At 27.6% G+C, this 22,530-nt stretch overlaps 1 protein-coding gene across 1 annotated transcript; it reads right to left on the reverse strand.

The window, feature by feature from the left end:
- Positions 1–7,338: 7,338 nt before the first annotated feature.
- LOC129977135 (adult-specific rigid cuticular protein 15.7) lies at positions 7,339–10,942 on the reverse strand. Its single transcript, XM_056090536.1, has 4 exons — positions 10,859–10,942; positions 9,909–10,010; positions 8,586–9,032; positions 7,339–7,588 (listed from the first exon to the last, which is right to left on the reverse strand). The coding sequence occupies exons 1-3, from the start codon at positions 10,868–10,870 to the stop codon at positions 8,592–8,594; spliced, it is 555 nt and encodes a 184-aa protein (XP_055946511.1). The 5' UTR covers positions 10,871–10,942; the 3' UTR covers positions 7,339–7,588; positions 8,586–8,591.
- Between the last annotated feature and the right edge of the window lie 11,588 nt (positions 10,943–22,530).

The raw sequence follows: 22,530 nt of genomic DNA on the forward strand, positions 1-22,530 counted from the left end.
CTGCTCTGGAATCAATCTTCGTTTGGATTATTTTTAGAGAAACCAAAAAATAGTTTACCAGTCATTATGTTGCATCATGCTAATTATGGAATAGTCGACTATAAAATAATAAATTTACGAAATTACAGAAGTTAAGCCTTATACAGTGAAAGATATCAAACGAGAAAATCATATTCAACAAACTTTCTAATGCAGGATTTCAGAGAAATTAATATTCGAATTATATTTCCATGAATCAAATTATGAATTTCAATCAGCTCAAGATATAACAATATGTTAATTTTTACAAATTTTCGCTAGTTTATCAAATATAAATTTTTTTCATTTCAATATCAAAAATTTATGTAGGATTGTCTTAACTTGGCCCGCTGATTTCAGTGATTAAAATACATGCTCCAGTCATTGCCAGTTTTTATCTTTTACGTCACGTCATTTCTAATAAAAATGGAGATAAATTTCATATGTGTGTTTTATAGATCGGCCAATAACAAATTAAATCCAATTTTATCCAATAACAAATTAAAGAATGGCTTGAAAAATGTACTTATTCTTTTCAGATTGCTTGAAAGCATTAAAACAGCTGAAAAGGAAACAAAATGTATAAGCAGATCAATATTCAGACTTTAAAAAAATCATTTCATACAACTTGCCAATAATTAAAGACTTTCGTATCAAAAATGTCTGAAAACCAACAGAAGCGTACCCGATATTAAAATATCTACATCATTTGATTGCAAGCTAGAGTAGAGTGGATTCCTCAAACATTTTTCGTACACTTTCTAATAAAGATTTTATCTTTTTCACCCAATATATAGATTATTGAATGAAATAGGCGTAAAATAAATATGAAATATACAAGGGGGTTCAAATGAAAAGGTACGAAATGTTGTAACAACGTAACCGTTAACATATTTACCTATACCGCTATGGGAGAACGTAAAGAGACATCAAGGATTGGAATCTGCGGCATAGATCGGAGCAAGTGGGGGCCCGCATGTGCAGGAGTTAGCAGAGGCTCTTATAATGAACGCCGACCAATTGACGTTGCCGTTCATGTGGAGACAGGATGGCGTTCACATTGCAATCATTAACTCTGATGCGTACTACGAGACATTCCGAAGACTACGCAGGTCCACCAGGAACAAAAGACCAGGGCTACTCTTGGAGGGTGGGGTTCTGTTCCATGATAACGCTCCAGGGTCCTACACGCAGAATTGGCCAAGTTCAAGTGGGAGCAGCTCGACCATCCGCCCTACAAACAGGAGATGTCGCCCTGCGATTTTCATGCGTTTGGTCTCCTGAAAAAACATCTGAAAGGGAAACGCTTCAACTAGGACAGGGAACTCAAGGACGCTGTGAAGGACCGAGTCGTGTCACGGTGACAGGAATTCTGGAAACAAGGAATCCTTCCGCTCGTTAATCAATGGGATGGTTGTGCTTAGGCCTATGGTGCATACTTTGAATAAAGTCTTCATTTATACCCAAAGTGTCGTTTCGTACCTTTTCATTTGAACACCCCCTTGTAGATCTTTGATGTAAAGTATTTTTGTTGTATATGTGTGTATTGATTATAAAATCTAGATGCCTATTTTCAGTTTTACTGCAAAACATTTGACATGAAACTGCAGTTGTAGATTATAAGGTTACAGATAGAATTTCACTGTTGTAATGAGTCTACGAGTTGCTTCATTTGCACACATGCGATAATAAAGACCAATGGGCTATTAATCCTTTAGTGGATTTGGTTCCAAATTGGACACATCAATACTTTAGATGTTAAAATATAGATGTGAAATCTAAAACAAATTTTATTCATCTGGGTTTTCCCGTTTCGTTGCCATAACTTATATCCGAACAACTGGACAGACAAATATTTTCTAAATGGATTCTTTTCAAACCTTGATAGAAATCTACAATTTCGGGGTAGAGAACATAAATCAAATTTCATCTGTCTAGCCCTAAGCGTTGTTTGAGTTTTCGTTTTCACAGACAAATGTAATGACAATTTGACAATTCGAGCACTTTCTCTATATTTAGTATACAAGAAATTAAAAGTGGATATAAATTTAGTGAAGCTTTAAAAGATTATGCTGGAGACTCATAAGTCAATTATATATTTCAAGAACTATATATGCAGCTGATTTTTAGAAATTGTTTATATTAAATGTTAGGTTTAATTTAACTAACGGTAAAAAGATTTTGATTTATCAGATTCAGATCAATAAACATCAAATAATGGAACTGACTACTGATCCCAAAGATTTATCAGTTTATCAGCTGCCGGGAAATCGTTTAAAAATATCCTAGAACCTGATTACACTGAATTTAACAATTTTTATTGCTCCATGTGGCAAATTATTATAAAAATCTCACAACAGTTTGGGAATCCTGGCACATGGAATGCATGTGTCGATTGAACCAAAAAAAATCTACACATTGATGATTTATGTCTTATAATTGATGATTATGTGCCTCCAGTAAAATTATAGACACATTCCTTTAATTATATTTTTGTATTACTAACAAAATTTGGATTATTGTAAAAAATTATGATATTAATAACAAGTTTATGGCATTAATAATAAAATTTGAAATAAAATTTGCTTCCGCATACATTTTTATTTTCCCAAAATGATGAAATATTGCGATAATTTTTCAAATTAAAGTTTAGCCAGAATTTTGATTATAACCACATTTTATATCATTTAATTTTGATAATGTGGTTGCTCATTTTTTCACGTTGATTATCGCACAAACTATGTTATTATTTTTTTATTAATTGAATATTAGTTATAATGCTTAATTCAATTTTTAAACAAATAAAAAATTGCATTGAAATTTTCAATGTGACTTCTGTATTTAATGTTTTAAAGTTTTTAACCACTTCTTTAAATGTCATTAGTCAAATTATTTGTGTCAAATTCTCTAAGCATCATGAAATAGAACCATTTCTGAATGAAGTTTTTTGAAAGGTATTTTTGGCGTCAAGACCTTTCCATATTTGAAAATTCAAAATCTATTTTATTTGTGCGATAGTGTTACATGTCATATAATTGATCTTTTTTAGAATGATAAATTACTATTTTTTTAAATACTTTAAATACTGCACTTCGTTCATTACAGTTAGTTTAAATTTATCTAGGTAATATAGAAATTTTTAGTATATGTATGAGTTCAATGTAAACTGTGAAATCTATTATATAATAAGATCTTAGTTTTTAATTAGTAAGTACAAACATATTCTATTCGAATTTTAAATAAAGCAATACATGAGGACCCTTAAATATGGCTGAAAAATTCAATATTTTTGCTTATTAACAGACTTACACATAGTTTTATTGCTTAAAAAATCGTTAAAAGTAAGTTGTTTAAAAAGCAATCTGACAGTCACGTCAATGTTCCTTGTCTGCACACCAGACAAGGTCCACATATCTTCATATTGGAAATCTAAAATAAGAATTGAGGATTGTCCTTTTTGTATACTTAGCCATGATTCAGAAATGGGAGGTTTATTTGTAGTACTTCTCGCGTTAGTTCAAAATAAATAAATAAAACCAAATGATAGTAAAACATTTGAAAATAGTATAAAAATCTAAAGTAAAATAAAAACTTCTAAACCTTCTAAGCCTTTAGACGAAAAAAAAAAAGCATTAGTAATTGAAAACACATCTCATTCTTTTGAAATTTATTCATTTCAGGTAATAGCCTTTCATTCAAATTTATGATCCTAATCTTTTTTTAAGTTGCTCTTTTGCTTATTGCTGTTGTAGCCACTGCTGTCTTGGTGATTCCCGGGCATCTGGAATCCAGGCTATTGCTATTGTTATTTAATGCACCGTTGCCATTCCTAGGACCACTAGAACCGACAGTCAGAGAATAAATACTATATTGTTACAAATCTGTAATTTTGTTACCCGGCACGAATAGTGTCATCGTAGGAAAAACCGTTAAAACAATTGTCAGATCTGTTCTGTGAATGCTGAGCTTGGCGACCATTTGGCGACGAATTTGACGACTAAATGGATAATGATGGAAAGTTCGACAGCTTTCACGATCCATCCACTAAGACCCGATATACACAGAGGTACACCCTGATTGGTCTGGAAAATTCTAGTCCAGCCTCCCGGAACTATAAAAGACAGGCACTCTGAAGCTGCAGGGAAGTCGTGTGTAAGAGTAGCCTGAGTCGCCGACAAGTAAAAAGATTAGAGGATTAAACATCAAGTAAGCTCCTGAACTAGCAATTAAATGCACTGCGTTATTACGATTGATTGATGGTATTTGTAGAAAAATGTTGTAACAATATTGATTAGATAGTTCATTATTTTCGACAGAGAAATTATTTGAACAAAGAAATTGTCGCTCCCGATCTCATTCTTAAGAAATAAAAAATGATTAAGAGTCATTATAAATATTCGAATACTTTAATGACTGCTAAAATATCTTTGAATCATATGAATTAAGATAATACGAATCAAGTAAGTGTTTCTTATACTTAACTTTATCTGCTAAGTTCGTATCTGAATAACCGAATAATGTCAATTAGTTGTTGAGATAAATTGATGGCATAATATCTTTTTAATAATTAGGATCAGTAATTTATAAATTTGTATTTTTAATCTAATCAACACATGACCCAAACTATTTTTTTTTTATTTTAGAACAATGTTAGTTGAAACAAATTATAGAAAGAAAACCAATTTATATAAAGTATAATCAGTTTATAAGATGAAATGGATGCTTTGTGTTTTCATGATGGAAATAAAAATTCGAATGTGAATATAAAATAAGCGAAATTGAAATTAAAAAATTATCCTAAAATGAATAATAATAATAATAAATTTTCCTGTTTATAATAATCTAGTATTTCCATAGTTTTACCGTAGTCTTTTACACCGGAATATTAAACTGCTTTATAATCGCATTCCTACATTTTTGACAATTTTTTTAAACCTTTTAAAAAAATGTAATATTAAAATCTCATTTTGCAAAATAATATTTGTTATAGAAAAATTCTGAAAATTGAATAATTATAATTTAATTTCCTGGAAAAAGATCAAATTTAAATTCTGAAGTACATTTTTAAACATTTGGAGATCATTTTCTGAGTATGCTTTCTGACAGTATTTCTTAGCAACAACTATTTGTGTCCTTTTAAAGTAAACCATGTTTGTGTTTTATTAAATGCGACATTTTACGAAAGTATTTTTATATATTTATAAATAAATTTTAATATATTTATTATTAAACTGTTACGATTGACGTCGTTATAGCTACATTACACTTTTTGTATAATATTTTTTCTAACCACAAATACGAAAATCACAATGTCAGAGCTTTTATCTAAAGTTTGGATAAACCTGTTTTTGAAATATTATTAGGCCAATTAACGGTTAAATTCCCTGAAGTCTTTTTTCACATTTTTGGCACAGACCAATTTTCTTAAACCATTTTGATAGTTATAAATTTTTATAACTTTAAGAATTGACAATTGCTTTCCTCTTATTCTGTATTGCTATGAGAAAGTAAAAGTTTATATTTCATTTTATTAAAACTACAGATTGTTAAATATATATTTTTTTTAGAAATTCATTGTGAAATAATAAATTAAATAATATATATGGTATCTGCCTGTATATGTCATTTCTAGTATTTATTTGGAAGTGTAGTCTGTTTAATTAAAATAAATTTTAAATTGTTAAGCTCTCAATTGTATAAAATAAATGATATAATTCATATTTATTTATGATAAATAAATTTAATTGTTTATTATTGAGTAATTTTAAAGAATATCTTTTCATGTACGGAAAGAAATGAATTTCAGCTAAATAAATAGTCTGTTTAAAGGAAATGTGATATTTTCAAAAATTGAAATTCAGCTATTATGTCTCAAATGTTTCATGCAGTTCCTCAAAAAAACATTTCATAAGTTTTAAATCATGTCTTGAAATACAGTTCAGGTTTCTCAAACTAGGAAATTGGTAAAAAGTAAAATAATAATTTTACATACATATATGTATGTAACATATAACATTTTACATACATATATATTTGTAAAACATACAAATATCATGAATGCTTCATAAAGAAAAATATATTTCTTGAAGTAAATTTACCAAAAGTTTGACATTTTGATATTCGCTATATAACTGTTTCATTCCTCAGCTTTACTAAGCACCATCAAGCTAGTGTTTTTTAACAAAATATCCTCATTTTCTGAACATTCATTAGCAACATATAAGCATCTATTCTATACATTTTATAAAAGTTATTTATTATTTCTGAGTCTCAGCTTTAAGATGAAAAATCCTGCAAATTTCATTGTCCAGTGTAAAAAATTTGTGAAATTTACTTTAGAACTTAAGATTAACTTTTTATCTTATAATCATCAACTAAGATATCTAACTGTTTGATTTCTCAAACTTTTCAAACCAATTTTAGGAAACAAAAGTTTTAAATTCTCGAATTATGGTCATTGTTCTTGAAATAGAATGTAGCAAATTGGAATGAGCGGGGATAGAACCTGGGACCTTGTGTTTTGCAGCCCAGTAACAAGACCACAATACAAAAGCAATTGCTCTTACCGCGTAGCTGTTAACTGACTTATAAGCTTTTCACCACAAGAACAATAAATTAAATAATTCCCAATCAAAATATTTTCGTTTATCTCTGTCTTAAGAGAAAAACAGGAGAGCAAAGTACATAAAAATATAAATAAATATTTAATGGAAATATAGTTCCAATTATCAGACTAATTCAGACCTCTGTCTACAATTTTAAGAAACAAAAATGATTAGGTCTACATTTATAAGCCAGAGAAACCACTTTGCTTATATAGAAGCTCAAATTACTTTACAAAAAACTGAGCTGAAAGATTTTCATTTAGAAAGATGATTTATAGAAACATATTGGAAAAATATATATAAGAATTCTAAGTGTTGCTTTTGTCAACATGCGCATCGGCAATTTACCCATTTGAAAACGAAATTTAATCTAGCGTAAAATTAGATATTTTTGATTATTTCTAGCAATGTATTCATTCAAATTAGCATTCTTTGAAAAACATTTTATTTTTAATTTTTGGTTCTAGCCACACATTTTTACTATTTCTTCATAGTAGTGTCTTTTATTACACTAGTACTATAGATCATTCATTATAACAGAACTGAAATTTCGAATTATCTCGTGATAGTTAGATGTATATAAAATGTTTAGAGAATATGCTCTCCTGCTATGCAAAAAAATATCATTTTGTTGGAATATCCAAAAACATCCAGAATTTTCGAAGAGAATTGATTGATTTTAATTGAAAACATTACAAGAAAAATTATCAATAAATTAAAATATTTGTCTTTTATTTCTGGAAAGTGAATGGTGAACTACTAAAAATACAAGAAATTTTAGCATCTTTTTTTTATTTGTGCCAACACTATTTACATGAAAGACCAAGCACATGAAGCTTATTCCAACTCTTGATACCCGTTAATGGAAAGATGGTGGTACCTATAAGTGGTTAAGATTTGGTTTTCCTTTGGTCAGTTTCCATTTAATTTCTATTTGTATGATGTTTGCTTTAGGTCAGAAGGATCTAAAATGGAATAAAGAACGTAACGTTTTTATTTAAAGTAAGATCGAAATTTTAATAACCATTTATCAGAATTTATTTAATTAGAAATGTATAGAAAAATTCAAACCAACAGTGAACAACATTTCACAAAAATATTTTATCACATCTTTTAAAATATGATTTCGTTAAATTGTGCATATAACTATAATTATCAATGATAGGCAGTTTAAATAAATGTTTATTATCAGAAAGCAAACATGATTGTCGAATTATTAATTATGCTGAGTGCAATAAATATTTCATGTTCAAAATAAATTATTTCTAATTATGATAGAATTAAAGCCTCTGATATTATTTAAATTAAGCAGTATGAAAGATCACATCATTAAAAAAGTCAGCATAACACTCCGTAAAAATATTTAGAATAAAAGTAGATGTAATTATGATAAAAGCAATAGAAATAGTAATTCAACAATACAATATAGTATTGAATACATTACAATATGAATACAATATAGTAATTAATAGATATTGAAAAAGCAAGACACTGCTGTACATATACAGTTCTTTATTTTTTAATAATTTATTAAATTTTATGAATGAATAATACTAGTAAATTTAATGAATTAGCTAAAAAGTAGAGCATTAACTTACATTAAAAAGTATTAAAAATAAATTAATGTAAATGATAATGAAATTACTTATTATTAACTAATAAAAAATAATAAGTAAAAGATAGAGGACAAAATTAATTATTCCTCCCGTTGAGCTATTATAATCCATCCAGTTGAGCAAAATTAATTATTTCTCCTATTGAAGATTATACTATAAGAAATATTGTCATAAAATATGTCCCCAATCTAAATCATGCTAACATGTCCCCAATCTAAATCTGTCTCATAAAATATGTCCCCAATCTAAATCATGCTATATCACTGGAAAAATAATCTTGTAATTTTTAATATTAAAAGAAAAATTTGGATGTAGAATTTATTTTATTTATCGGAATCTTTCTCACCTTCGTTTACCAAACGATGGTCTTGGCGATTCCAGGTGCCAAAAGTCCAGCTCCAAGAGGGAGGCCGAGGGTAGCTCCATGTCCAATAACGGTGCTGTAAGAAGAAACGCCCGGGGCAGCAAGAAGAGGAGCTGCAGCCAGAGCAGGGGCTGCAGCAACAACAGGGGCAGCTACAGCGGGTGCTACTGGGGCGACTGGTGGAGCATAGGGACTGGCAATAGCAGCGGAAGCTGGGGCGCTGAGGGCGGTTCCAGGTTCGTTGGTCTTGACGGAAGCTCTGAAACCTGCAGCATCGGCGACGTAGTCGACTCTTCGGGCTCTGCCGTCAATGTCGGTGATGGTGTAGCTTCCTTGTTTGTTTCCGGCGGCATCTCCGATTTCAGCCCTGGCATTGGTGGCACCCAAGCCATCTCCGATGCCATAGTTGAAAGCGTAATTGCCCAGTCCCTGAAAAGAAGTTTCATTTAAAGAATCTGTCTGAACATTTTATTTGAATCGTTGCTTCCATGCCCATAAAATTTTGATAGAAGTTACAGTATTTAAAATATTTAATAATTTATTACTCATATTACATGTAATCAAAGTGCAATCGTGTATATTAAGATATTCCTTTATTTAGATTTTGTAGAAGTAAGAATTAATATAGACATATCAGGAGATGAAGAAAATGAGGAAACTGATTAATTTTATTCATATTCTGACCAATTTCATTCATCTGCAGAGTTTAATTTTATTAGTGCATATATGTGGGCATTTAATCCCCCAAGAGGGCGCTCAGCACTCGTCGATGAGGATTAGAAACCAGAGTTCGATGAGACATCAGCTAAGAAGGTTTGGAACCTGAATTTGAAATGAGACAATTCTTTAAGAATACCACATATGGAATTATTGCGTAGAAGAATTTCTTTGCAAATTTTCAATGTACCACGAGGAGGGGAAAAAGATCGTTCTTAACAAAATCACATGTGCTTCCTTCTTCATCAATGAAGAATTATCACTTGTAAAAAACATCATAGACATCTTTGTAAAACCAAGAAATAAAACAATTAATCTATCTAAGTGGACCGATGTTTTAAAACCCATCACACCTACATATTTTCAGCGGTAAATTATGTCTATTAATACTTACACATTCATGTAAAGTTTGGGTATAAGTCAATTTTCTAGCATCGATGCGCCTTTCTAAATCATATACAATGCCATAATAAAAACGCCTACTTAATTGTACAAAAAAATAGAAGAAAATGTTTCCATGTCATTCGAAGTAAAGAAATAAAAGCAAGCAAATAATAATGCATTATTTAAAAAAAAAATAATACTCACGTCTTGGGATCTTGCGCTTGTACTGACACCTGTGTTGATGATGGAAGTGGTTAAGATGGGGTTGGCAATGGCAACTGCAAAAGCAGCGCACAAAAGGACAATCTGAGGAAATAAAAGAATTTAGAAATTGTGAATTTTGATCTTATACAAATTATTATTTTATACTTGCTATTTCTATTGTTTTAAAACCAGGTTTAATTAACTTATAAAAGATAGTATTTAAACTTTGAAATCGGATAAAAATGATATTATTTCGAATTAAAGTCTCGGTTCCAAATACATAGACCACTCATATGTTGATGTTATCATTTATTCTATAATAAGCTTTAATACCAGTTTCATATTTATTTTCTGCAATTTTCTATTGTTTAATTTTTAATTTAGTTTGTCTAGCTAAAAATCTTATATCTTGAAATAACTACATTTCGCGGTTTGTAGCGATGCACATTCAAATATCGCCAGAATAGTGATATGTAGTAAAAGATTGGGATAAAAAAATATTTTCGTGTGACAGATTTTATTTCATGTATAATAAAATAATTGTTATGTATGCAATTTATCACTCTATTTAATTTCAATGTTCTTAAATTCTAAATTGTTAAAATTTGTTCATCCTATTTATTTTCAAGCTTTTCTGCTCATTACAAATCATTATGGCTCGGCCTGGAACTGCTTTTCTTTGTCTCAGGATTTTGAAATAATTAAGTTATTTTTTTTGATAAATACCTTTAAACTCTCGATAGTTATAATGTAAGTTGACGGAGTTTATAAATTATTTCATCAATTCGCTCACTTTTTCTGCAAATTATTAAAAAGAATGGATTGGCCTTAAAGAAAAATATTTACCTCACTAAAATGTTGAACGTTTAATACTAAAAAGTTTCTCTATTAAACCAAATATTTATCTAAAAAGTTTACTTTACAGAAACTGATTAATTCATGCACCTTACCTTTGCAATCATGGTTGTTGTTTGGATCAGGGGCTCACACTGGGATGATGAGAAAGTGATTTCCTCTCTCTCTTATATACAAACACTTCCATGCTATCTTCAAGGACTCTTTGACATATCTAGGTTGGGTGCGGCTATTCAAATAATTATGCAAAACAATCCGAAAGCGCGTAAAATCCACTATTTGACTTCGATTTTTTTTTGTTCGTTGTTGATGAGGATTTTAAATTTTCCCACCTCTTTTAAAAAGAACTGAACAAAACCAGTTTGGGTTTAGATACAAAAGAGTTAAATCTTCTGGAATGAAATGGATTGACCTTCTCTTCTTGATCTACTTTTTTTTTTACAGAAAGTTTTTTCTTACTAAAATACGTTTAGAGATGAAACTATTGTAATATTTTTATAATAGTTTAATTTAATTAACAACCTATTTAGAAATAGTTTATTACTTTCGCTTTTAATGTGGTCAATGCGACGAAACATTCCATTTATGGAATTAGGGGGGGACAGTGATTATATTTTAATATAGATACATTTAGTTTCTTTTCGAAATTAATGTAAAAAAAATGAAAAAAATTTCGAAAAGTATTAAAATTCAACATTTCAATTTCATACTCGAATTAAAAAATTAAAGATTTAAAGTAGAAAAGGATAATGGAATCGAGTTTCATGTTATCATAAAATTAAAAAAGTAGTTTTTGATCAAATTACCCGTTTTCTTCCGATAATGTAATTTCACTTTCTAATTCATATACAAACTGTGCTAATTATTAGCAGAATCCTAATTCCTTAAATTTCGACACAGAAGAACAAAACGTTTTAATATTGATAAAAGAGTAAAAGTGGTTAAAATTTGATTGATTTTGAGTGCAATTAGTGAGAGAGCAATTTGAGTTTCTGCAAAGCAGAATACAATTTGGGTTTATAGACAAACATTTTATTACTTTTTGCACACTTCTGCAGGATCAATTTTTACTAATCTATAAAATTAAATCCAAATATTTTTAATGTATTTTATGTTTTTAAAATTAAAGAAAAATTTGTGCCAACAACTTAATCGATATCAATAGAAAAATACATTATTTATTTATTTTTTAATGGTGTAAAAATAAATTTATTCAATAATATTTTCGGAAAAAATGTAATATCTTATAATTTTAATTAATTAAATTCTATTTAAAATTTCAAACCAAATGTTTTATTAATTAATTCTATTTAAAATTTCAAATCAAATTTTTTATTAATTAATTCTATTTAAAATTTCAAATAGAAAAAATTCCAGAATGAATTCTGCATATTATTCATGTTTAAAATTAAGTAAATTGTACTTATACTATAAACTATTCGTACTTTAAATACTAAATTAAACAATTTGTTATTTCTAATTATAATTAATGGTTTTCTACGTTTAAATATCGATTCTAAAATATAGAGTAATGATCTTCGTAATAGTTTTTAAGCATAAGAATACATTTAGAGCCTTTCAAGAATTTTAACACAGAATTTGTACCAATTCCGTTTTACATTGAATTAAAACAAAATACATGCAAAGTTGTATATTTACTTTGAAAAAAGTAAAATAAATGGGATGTAAGTACAATTATAAAAACACTTCTAGTACTAAGAACAAAAATATTTTTAGTTGCTAAATTTTTCATGAAGATATCAGGATTTGAGCAGCAAAAGGTATGAATTAGAAACCAGAAATGTTTCTCGCATTTTCGTCTTGGTAAAATATATTTCATGAAAATTGAATTGATATCTCGTTTTTAATTTTGAATTTTCAAATGGTGATGATAGAACTTGTCGAATGAGATAAAAAAAATCACATTTTAAAATCTGATGCCTACAATAACTTTCTTGATAAGATATAAATATTCCTTTATATTCGCTGTTCTTTAACTTATTGGTGCACTTGTTAAATTCGTTTGTATTTAACATCATTTTTTTTATTTATTTTCTTTAATATAAATTTTTTGCATGCAACAATAACTAGTCAAAAGTATTTCTTTTAATAATCAACTTTTTTCCTTAAAATTAAATTAATATATAAACAAACCATTTAAGAACGAAAAATGTATAACATTAATACACTGTTTCTGATTGTATTAGCTGCAGTATGTACGATTGTTTTCGAATTTAATTTTTAAATTTTATTTTATGGAACTGATTTCTTATAATTTAATTAACGCATAAGTGCCCCTCCCAGAATAACTCGCATTGATATAATCAAACAATGGAAAAATAAAATCTTGCAAAATGTTAAGAAAACTCTTAAAAATTATTTAGTTTCACAAAACTTTAACAAAACAAATGATATATATGGAGGAAGAAATAAAAGTACAGGTTAAAAATTATAACATTTTTTTTTATATTTTTGTATCACATATCTAATATTAGCACGTTAACAGCAATTGACACAAAAAAATTATTATTATATCTGCTGCAACATAGGAGACAGCTGACTTATACTTGCAAAATCCTCAAAATAGTGATGTAATGATTATTAAAAGAATTATTTTTTTGATAAAAATATCAAAAATAATATATATATATATATATATATATATATATATATATATATATATATATATATATATATATATATATATATATATATATATATATATATATATATATATATATATATATATAAAGTGTTTCTCAGGCGACCTCTTAGATCAAGACAGTTTAGTAGATTGGACAATTTACTATTATTTTAAATGTACTTTTATGAACTGAATGGGGACATAAATCTGTACTTTTTGATTATCCGCGGTTGCATTCTTTTAACTATATAAAAAAGAGTAAATATAATATAAAATTATATATAAATATAATATAAAATAAATTTAATATAAAAAATAAATATAATCGAAAATTGTAAATAAATATAATTGAATGGGGACATAAATATTTACTTTTTGATTATCCACTTTTGCATTCTTTTAACTATATAGTAAAGAGTAAATATGATATAAAATTGTATATAAATATAATATAAAATTGTATATAAATATAATATAAAAAATAAATATAATATAAAAAATAAATATAATATAAAAAATAAATATAATATAAAATTGTAAATAAATATAACTGAATGGGGACATAAATCTGTACTTTTTGATTATCCGTGGTTACATTCTTTTAACTATACAGTAAAGAGCAAATATAATATAAAATAGTACAGCCCTGTATTTTTTTTAGTTTTAAAAAAAATAAATATAGACAATTCCATAAAATTAAGTCCTCTTTTCTAGAAATATTAATGGATAATATAGTATTTGAAGAAAAGGATGATGAATTTCAGTGATGAATGCCATTCCGAATTCAGGATTCGCCATCAAATAGCGCAGAAAATAGCAATAAGTTATTAATAAATAGAAAAACTTTTATCATAAATATAAGGCCACTCAGCTTATTTTGTTCAGAAGTCCCATTTAACCAGTTACTATGCATTTGTCTGGATTATGAAAGATAGCTGAGCTACAGATAATAAAATAAAAGATCTTAAGTGAAGCATAAGTGATTCATGCTTGCATAAGTCATCATCTAGTTTCATTAGTTTGAAAAAACATCACGTTTGGGTTCTTTATTAAGAATTAATGAATTATTCTGAATCATACTCGATTCTTTAAAATATGATGAAGGTTTTTATCAAACGATGTAAAAACATTTGAAATAAAACTATCCGAATCTTTTTTCTTGATAAATTCAAAATCTTGGTGGTAAAAGTAAAAGTTAGTGAAATATTTTCAAAATTTATTTTAAGTTTTCCATGATTCAAACATTAATTTTTAAATTTACTTTTATACCTAACAAAAATCCTAAATATTATTCTGATAATTAAAATTACTCTTTTTTATTTATCAAATAAATGGATCGAACTAAAATATCTTATAAGAAATATTTTTTTTCTTCTGAATTATTTTTCATTCTGATGCAATTCAGTGATGGTATTGATGTTTTGCTCATTTAAATGCATCGTCAACAACTCTTCAACTTTCAATGCTATTAAACTCGCTGACAAAGGCGGGGTGGGTTGACCTTACATCAAACCGGTGATGATCATTCGGAAAACTCGTGCAAATCACGCGTCCAGAGCTATTTTTTGCAGAGTTTTTTTAATATAAAAGAAGGTTTGGATCCTAAGAGGGCATTATCAGTTTTACAGCTGTTCTCTATCCTTTCACCATGATCGCTAAGGTAAGATGATTATCCTTCTGATTTCTTCAATAGTAATTTGCACTCTTTGAAATGAAACATATTTTTCGTGTCTAAAACATTTTTAAAAAACACAAATGTTCCCTTTCTATAAGTAAATTACTGCTGTACGATTCTGTAAATTACTGCTGTACTGCTTACAATTCACTATGTACATATAAATGTAAAATTTTTCAGTTTTGGATTTAATTTGATACTTAAATATTTTTAGATAGTTTTCTTTTTTTATTTTAATAAAATGTTAGTTTTCTAAACTGTACAAGTAAACCATTGTCCATGAATCCATTGTCCATTACCCATTCTTGGATCCATTATCATAGCCAAATTGAATCAAAATTTAAAATATTCTATTGAGAAATTTGTTTATTCTATTTAACAATCAAAAATTATTTTTTTAGAGAATTTTCACTCATTTTATGCAAAATTTAAAATTAACATTTTTCCTTTTAGATTGCAAAGGGTTAAAAAAGGCTTTATTGTCTAAAATTGTAAAGAAAATTTGTTTTTTCAATACTTACTTATGTTTAGTCATATAACGACCATTAGAAAAGAGGAATCAGTACCAAAAGTATCTATTCTTTGGAATTGTGCTGTCTTTCCAGAAAGTGCGATTCGAATAAGTCAAAGAAAAGTCCTTTGATCTTGGACTATAAGGTTCCTCTGGGAGGAAATTAACGGTATTGTGATTATTTAGCTACCTCATTGCTGATGAGCGAATGTGTCTCTCTAATGTTGAATTATTACTCCATGCTTAAGACATTCTACTACTAGTAGTGCTATTACTACCCATTATTCTGCATTGCGCTTTCTCAGTGTCCTTATTATTGTGTACGAGGTTTCATCCTTACCCAAAAACTCCGTAGTACGTATAAATAAATTAGCAATTTTTATTACTGTATGCATATTTAAAATTACCATATAATTTTATCAAATTAATGTTTTTTATTAAAATAATGTAATTTCTTTATCAAACTTGCAAGGTTTTATAAATTAAAAAAAAATTAATTGTAAATGATTTACAGTTACTCCTACAAAGAATAATGACCAGAAAAGATATTTTTGTGGTCCACAATTTCGAAAGATATTTCCCAGAAAAAGGAAACATTTTAACTAATTTTATTTTTCTTATGCATTTTTAAGTAATAAATTGAAGGAAAAAATCATGAAATGTGAAAAAAAATTCTTTTTTTCACAGTAATTAATTTGGACAGTCGTTTTCAGTGAATAAAAATTAATTAAAAACCAATTTCTAAGTTTAAAAAAGGAATAAAATATTTCTTTCTTTAACTTTACAACTAAAAAATTCCCGCTGGTGCAGGTGGAAGTTAGGAGAGGGAGACGACAGCTCAGGTGTAGTCCTCATCATCTGACCGTGGTTCTAAATTACATGGTCCATCCCTAAATAGCCCTAGTGTTGCTTTAAAACGGGAGACGTTAATATAACTAAACTAAACTAAGCAACTAAAAAATTCGAATATGTTCTCAAATATATTTTTATCATTGGAATAGTGTTCTCCAGAAAACTACTTGAAATTGATTTCGTATTTATAGATAATAATAATTTTAAATCATTCAAATGTATAAAATAAATTATTAACAAACCACTTCAATTCAAAATTTACTTTAACTTCTGAGATGCAGAGAGTTCAGGTATTTCATTTTTCTGTCCCCAGTGTCTGTAATTTTAAATGTTCATTGTGAAGATATAACGTCTAGTGACAATCAGGGTCCTGATACAAATACTTGATCAACTAAATTTTGGTAAAATCTCATTTCAACTGAATGAAAGCTTTAAATATTTTTCCACTGCTCTTATTTTGTCTTCTTTCGCCTAGCTATGTTTAAAATTTCTCTTGAGTATTGACCATTGTTTAAAAATTAGCTTTTAAAGGCCGCTAAAATGTATCTTTTACACAATAAAAAAAGAAGAAAATGCAGTGATTTAAAGACTTTAATTAATATATGAAAATATGCGCAGGTTAAATTATTTCAAGGTGATGAAATATATTTTAACAAATAATTAATTTGTATAACTGCGGAATATGTATACAGTAATCTGTATCATTGTGGAGTAATAATATGAAAATTGTCATGCATTTTGAACTTAGGTAGACATTTTTTATATTAATGTTTTCCTTATTTATATACATATTATAATGCTCATAAATATAAGATAATAAAGTCACTTTTCTGTTAATTAAAAAAATTATTTCTTCTTCCCATTAGGTTGCTCTTCTTCTCGCTGCTTTTGCAGTCATCGATGCCGCCGTTTTGGCTCCTGGGCTCTTGAATGCCCCTCTCCTGACCCCTGGTGCCATCACTACCGGATCAGTCGTTGCCATTCCCGGAGCCGTGAGCACCGACAGCAGGATCATCGGCACTGGATTGTATGGATCCCCCCTTCTCCTCAACAGTGGCCTCTACGGTCTGAACAGCGGAATCCTTGCTCCAGGTCTCATCCTTAAGAAATAAATTAAGCGCTCCGTAGTCCTTGAATAATGATTTTGAATGAATCATAAAAATTATATCTGGATTAATGAATGAAATGAATTTACCATTGCTAATTTGTACACTTTAAAATATTATGTTATAAAAATAACGTAATCAACCAAATTGTTAAAATAAAATTTATAAAGTTTTATTATGTCATTTATTTTTTGTGTCTCATTATTTTATAATACTGAAGTTGTAAACATTTTGATGAATGTATTATAACAAAAACATTATTACATGATTTGATGTTTTAAATAATAAGTTTCTTTCTACGAAATTTCTATTTCTTATTGTACAAGCTCAAGTTACAAAATAAAGATCATTCTAAAATGTATATTTTCTCAGAACTAATTATTACATTTATTCTGAAGTTTAAAAAAAAAATACTTAAAATTTTAAAAGTTTATTTCTTTAAAATTCAAAAGAACACTTCGAAATTTAGAATTGGTAAATCTTAAAATAAAATCAACTAACCCCAAACAAAAATTTTAAAATTATTATGAATGAGCACAAAAAGACATTAAAATATTTTATTACAGTAAAATAGATAACAACATTTAAGTTTTATCAAATTGCTTGTATTCAATACTTTAGATACAAGCAATTAACAATTCCTTCAAACAGGAAATGAGGTAGAAAGAAAAGAATTAATGAAACAAATGTCAAAAAATATCACCAAGGCAAACAAGCAAAAACGATAATTATTTAAGTTTTTACCGTTGAAATTTAGTTAACTTGGAGGTGATTAAAAGAAGAATATTTATTCATTAAGTTTGGATAAGAATATTTAAAAAAAAAAATTAATGTAAATCTCTGTTGGTATGTAACAACTAAAAAAAAAGATATTTATAATTTTTAAAATCATTAATTGATATTATTACATTGTTTATAGTGCACGATGGCACTATAAACAAAAGATATTGCCTTTACGAATAACTCATATTCAACTTTAAATTAATTTTTAAATTTGGCCCGATTGAATAGAGTGAAATAAAATTGTACCATAATTATATATCAATTGATAATCGAGAGTAAATCAATTGTATCAGTATCAACTATATCAGTAGAGTATATATTAATTGTTAATCGAGAGTAAATCAATTGTATCAGTAGAGTATATATCAATTGTGAATCGAGAGTGAATCAATTGTATAAGTAGAGAATATATCAAATGTTAATCGAGAGTAAATTATACAGATATTATAATCATAAAATATTAATTATAATATATAAATATTTTAAGATATTTTTAGAGAAATTCGAGCATTGTTTTCGCAGATTTTTATATTTAAATATAAGCCTGCAGTTGATTTTGGGCCTCATTCTTTTTTAATTTCGTTAAAGTGTTCTACATATTGTAGAAAAAAGTCATTACATCAGTACAAAAATACAAGCTTGATTTAGCACATTATAATTTACCAATGTACTTTTCTTCCAAATCAAAATGTAATAAGCTTTATTTTATGATAATCAGGTTCTAAAATCCGACTCAATCTGATATCTATATAATTAATTTTCAAATTTCACATAAAGCAACTATATATATATACGATATTAATATTAATACAAGTCAATAAAGTTTTGATATACGTAAGTGTTATTACAATTATAATGAAGTTTTTTACTTTGAATTTAAGTATGTAATCAAAACTTTTCTACCAAAAATAGTCTTTGCACTATGACTATTTTTACTTTCTGGTAAACGTAGTATAGAGAAAATGTTGTAATTTTCAAAAAATTCCAACTCGAGATATTGACGAATTTCAGTTTTTAGACCTCCTTGAACACATTTCTGGAAGATGTTCTTCTGTTTGTCTGTTTGAGATAAAAATAACTCAAAAAGTTTTGAGATAAACGTTGAAATTTCGTATACTGTATGGGATATTGTGATAAAAATGCAGTTTTGTATCACATTTTTATTTCAATCGGTTTATAATAACGTATCCAAAATACCAAATTAGAAATAAATATTAAGTTTAATGCAAAAAAGGAATCAAAAGGAAGAAAAGATGAATTCGGCCAACAGACTTTCTCAAAGGACATCCTTAGGCAGGGATACAAATAAGGGATTTTTTCTGTGAGGGGTCTGACTTTCGTCCAAAAATATTGACTCGAAAATCCCAGGTAATTGAGGTTTTAGAGATAAAATTAGTATCACAAAATTAAATAAAAAGAAGCAAAATATTTCCGACTTCTCTAAATCTAAGAAAGACCACAGCAAAATTGAACAAAAAGATCATTTAATCATAAAACCAAATGCATGCATGCACATACATGTTGAAAGTAAAACTCCAAAAAAACTATGTGAAGAAAGTAAACCTATCAGTGCAAAAGCATCACGTTAAACTAAATGCATTAATTTATTTAAATTAACTTTACTATTTACTATCGCATCTGCACAAAATTGATGTCGATGTAAATGGTTTAAAAGGACGAGTTTGTTCAAATCAACAAATTTGTTCTATAAAATCAAGTTAATTAATATAGTTAATTAAATACTACTTTGGAATTTTAACATTATGGAAATCTTGATTTTTCTCAATAATTCTATCTGGCAGTTCATTTCTTGCATGTGTATTCAATTTCCTTCTGAAATTCACATTAGTTCTTCATAAATATTTGTTGCTTTGTGCTTTTTGTTTGCTGCAAAATCCACTGACTTATATCATATCAAGAGCACAAGAAAACACTTGTTCGTTTTCATTCATGAAAATTTCGGAATAACTATCAACAAGATTCGGATTTATACTTATATGGACGTAATTTTTAAAATTATAAATATTTTAACATTTCTTATTAAAATTTTGGGATAACTTTCAGTATTTTAAAAATTAATTCGTAATTGAAAATTCATCCGGCTCTAAGAAATTAGTGACCATTTTATTTAGATTTTTAAAAAAGTACGGATCTTATTTTCAAGTTGAGATGGTTGCTAATCACATAAAAGATTTAGAAATCATAAAATATTTTATTATAATAAAATATTACACTATAATTTTTATGCAGCAATATGCAATTCATATGCAATATGCAATTCTTCTTTTATGCAATCAACAATCTTTTAATTATTTCATGCTCTAAGCAAATGTTAAAGATTTGAAGATTTTTTTTATAACATTATAATAATAGAATTTTAAATTAAGATTGTATTATGAAAATAAATCTTCAATTGCTAAAGAACTGATAGTAATATTTAAGGTTATGCAATAGTTTCTGAAATAAATATTTTCTATATTTTGTATATATTATGTAAGGCTAAAAGGCTATAGTCTTCAAATAAAGTGGCCACTAGAGTTCAGCAATATTAACGTTTCAGACAACTCTAATTCCGAACAAAGCATATTTGAAATTATTCCTGCCTTTCTACAAGCACCCTAACTCATTAGTGGAATGAGTTATAAAGATGAAATTGGTAACGTGATTTTTATATCAAAATTATAAATTTGAAGAAAATTTTGGAAGAAATCGATCTAAATTAGTCTGACTATCTATGCATCTAAATCCACGGGGACATCATAAAAAAACGCTAGATAGATTATATTTTTTACAGATTTCATTATCAGATTTCTATGCACTTAGATGTGTGACACATTTTGGAACTCCAGCTCAATCACAAGATATAGCAGAAGTTCGGAGTCTAGGTACTGAAACGAGATTATTTGTAAACGCTAGAAAATGAAAATCTGATTGCAGTTTTTGCACACCTAAACTGTTCTTTATCGAATTTTGGATTCAATCGGTAGAAGAGATGAAATTTAAAAGTTATATTGGAATGTCTTTTCTAAATGAAGAAGCATAAAAAAGGAATATTTTGGCCTGCAACCGGAAAAATTCGTGGAGTTAAGAATCATGAGTTGATTGAAAATTCTTGATGAGCTGCTTAATACTTTAAAATCTTTTTCACTTAATATTTGGAGATTAACATGCTGTCCCGTAAAACGTGTGATGAAACGTGCGAAAACCCTTCATTGAAACAAAAGGGGAAAATTAGTACTATAAACAGCTGCTGTAAGAATGACAGAGTGATGGATATTCTTTCTGTCCCGCAAAGGTTGATACAGTCAAAGTGAACAAATGTAAATAAATCGTTTCTGCGCATTATTATGCTTTAATTTTTCAACTTAAAGTTAAAAATCATGTTTTTACATAAAGTAACTACAAAGTGTCAAGTACTTTATAATCCGATTATACAATTACAACTATATTCTGAAAATACCCTCCATCAAATGAAAGAAATTTATGAATTAGTGATCATCATTAAACCACAGAATATACCATAATAGGAGTTAATTATTTTCTCCTTTTAGTATTAGTTCCCTTATTGAATATTATGAAACTGTGTATATTTCTTTAGATTTTTATTTCATTTACTTGCAAAAGTTAACTACTAGTACAGGTTAAAAATTAGTTAAACAGCCGAATGCAATTTTATGAAATTTGCAACTCAATTGGCTTTCAGGCAATTTCTTAAGGTTCGATTTTATACTGTCTGATTGAAAAAGACATAATTTTTTTGAAAAGAAAGCAAAATTTATATTTAAATTAAAATCGTCTGATCCGGAAAAAAATTTAGATTTAGCCAATTGCGATATTGCAATTGCCGTTAAAGCTTTAATTCACGAATAAAAATAAATATAATATATCGTCCCTCAAAAAGCGTGCGTTAAACATTGATTGTGGAATTATCGCAATTTCTTAAATATTTCAGAAACTATTTGAAATATGTGCATATCATTTCGAATTATTACATTTCAACATGTCAGCTTTATTCTCATTCAAAAATTTTACTGTGTTATAATTCTCTTTGTTTCCGCATTCATGCTTAAAAATTAATAAAAAATGGCATTTTATTTTTTTTATGCATTTATTCCTAATTTTATGAAATCAGATATTTTTTTTAGTAAATGAAAATCATTTTGAGAAATATATCATATTTCCCAAGAAAATTTGTA

Source organism: Argiope bruennichi, chromosome 1, assembly GCF_947563725.1.
Source record: "Argiope bruennichi chromosome 1, qqArgBrue1.1, whole genome shotgun sequence".
Classification (NCBI taxonomy): domain Eukaryota; kingdom Metazoa; phylum Arthropoda; class Arachnida; order Araneae; family Araneidae; genus Argiope; species Argiope bruennichi.

Excerpts from the sequence above, each read along its gene's own strand:
- LOC129977135 (XM_056090536.1), bottom strand. Across the intron at positions 9,033-9,908 it reads CAAGCGCAAGATCCCAAGAC|GGACTGGGCAATTACGCTTT; the intron begins GTGAGTATTATT and ends ACTTCTTTTCAG.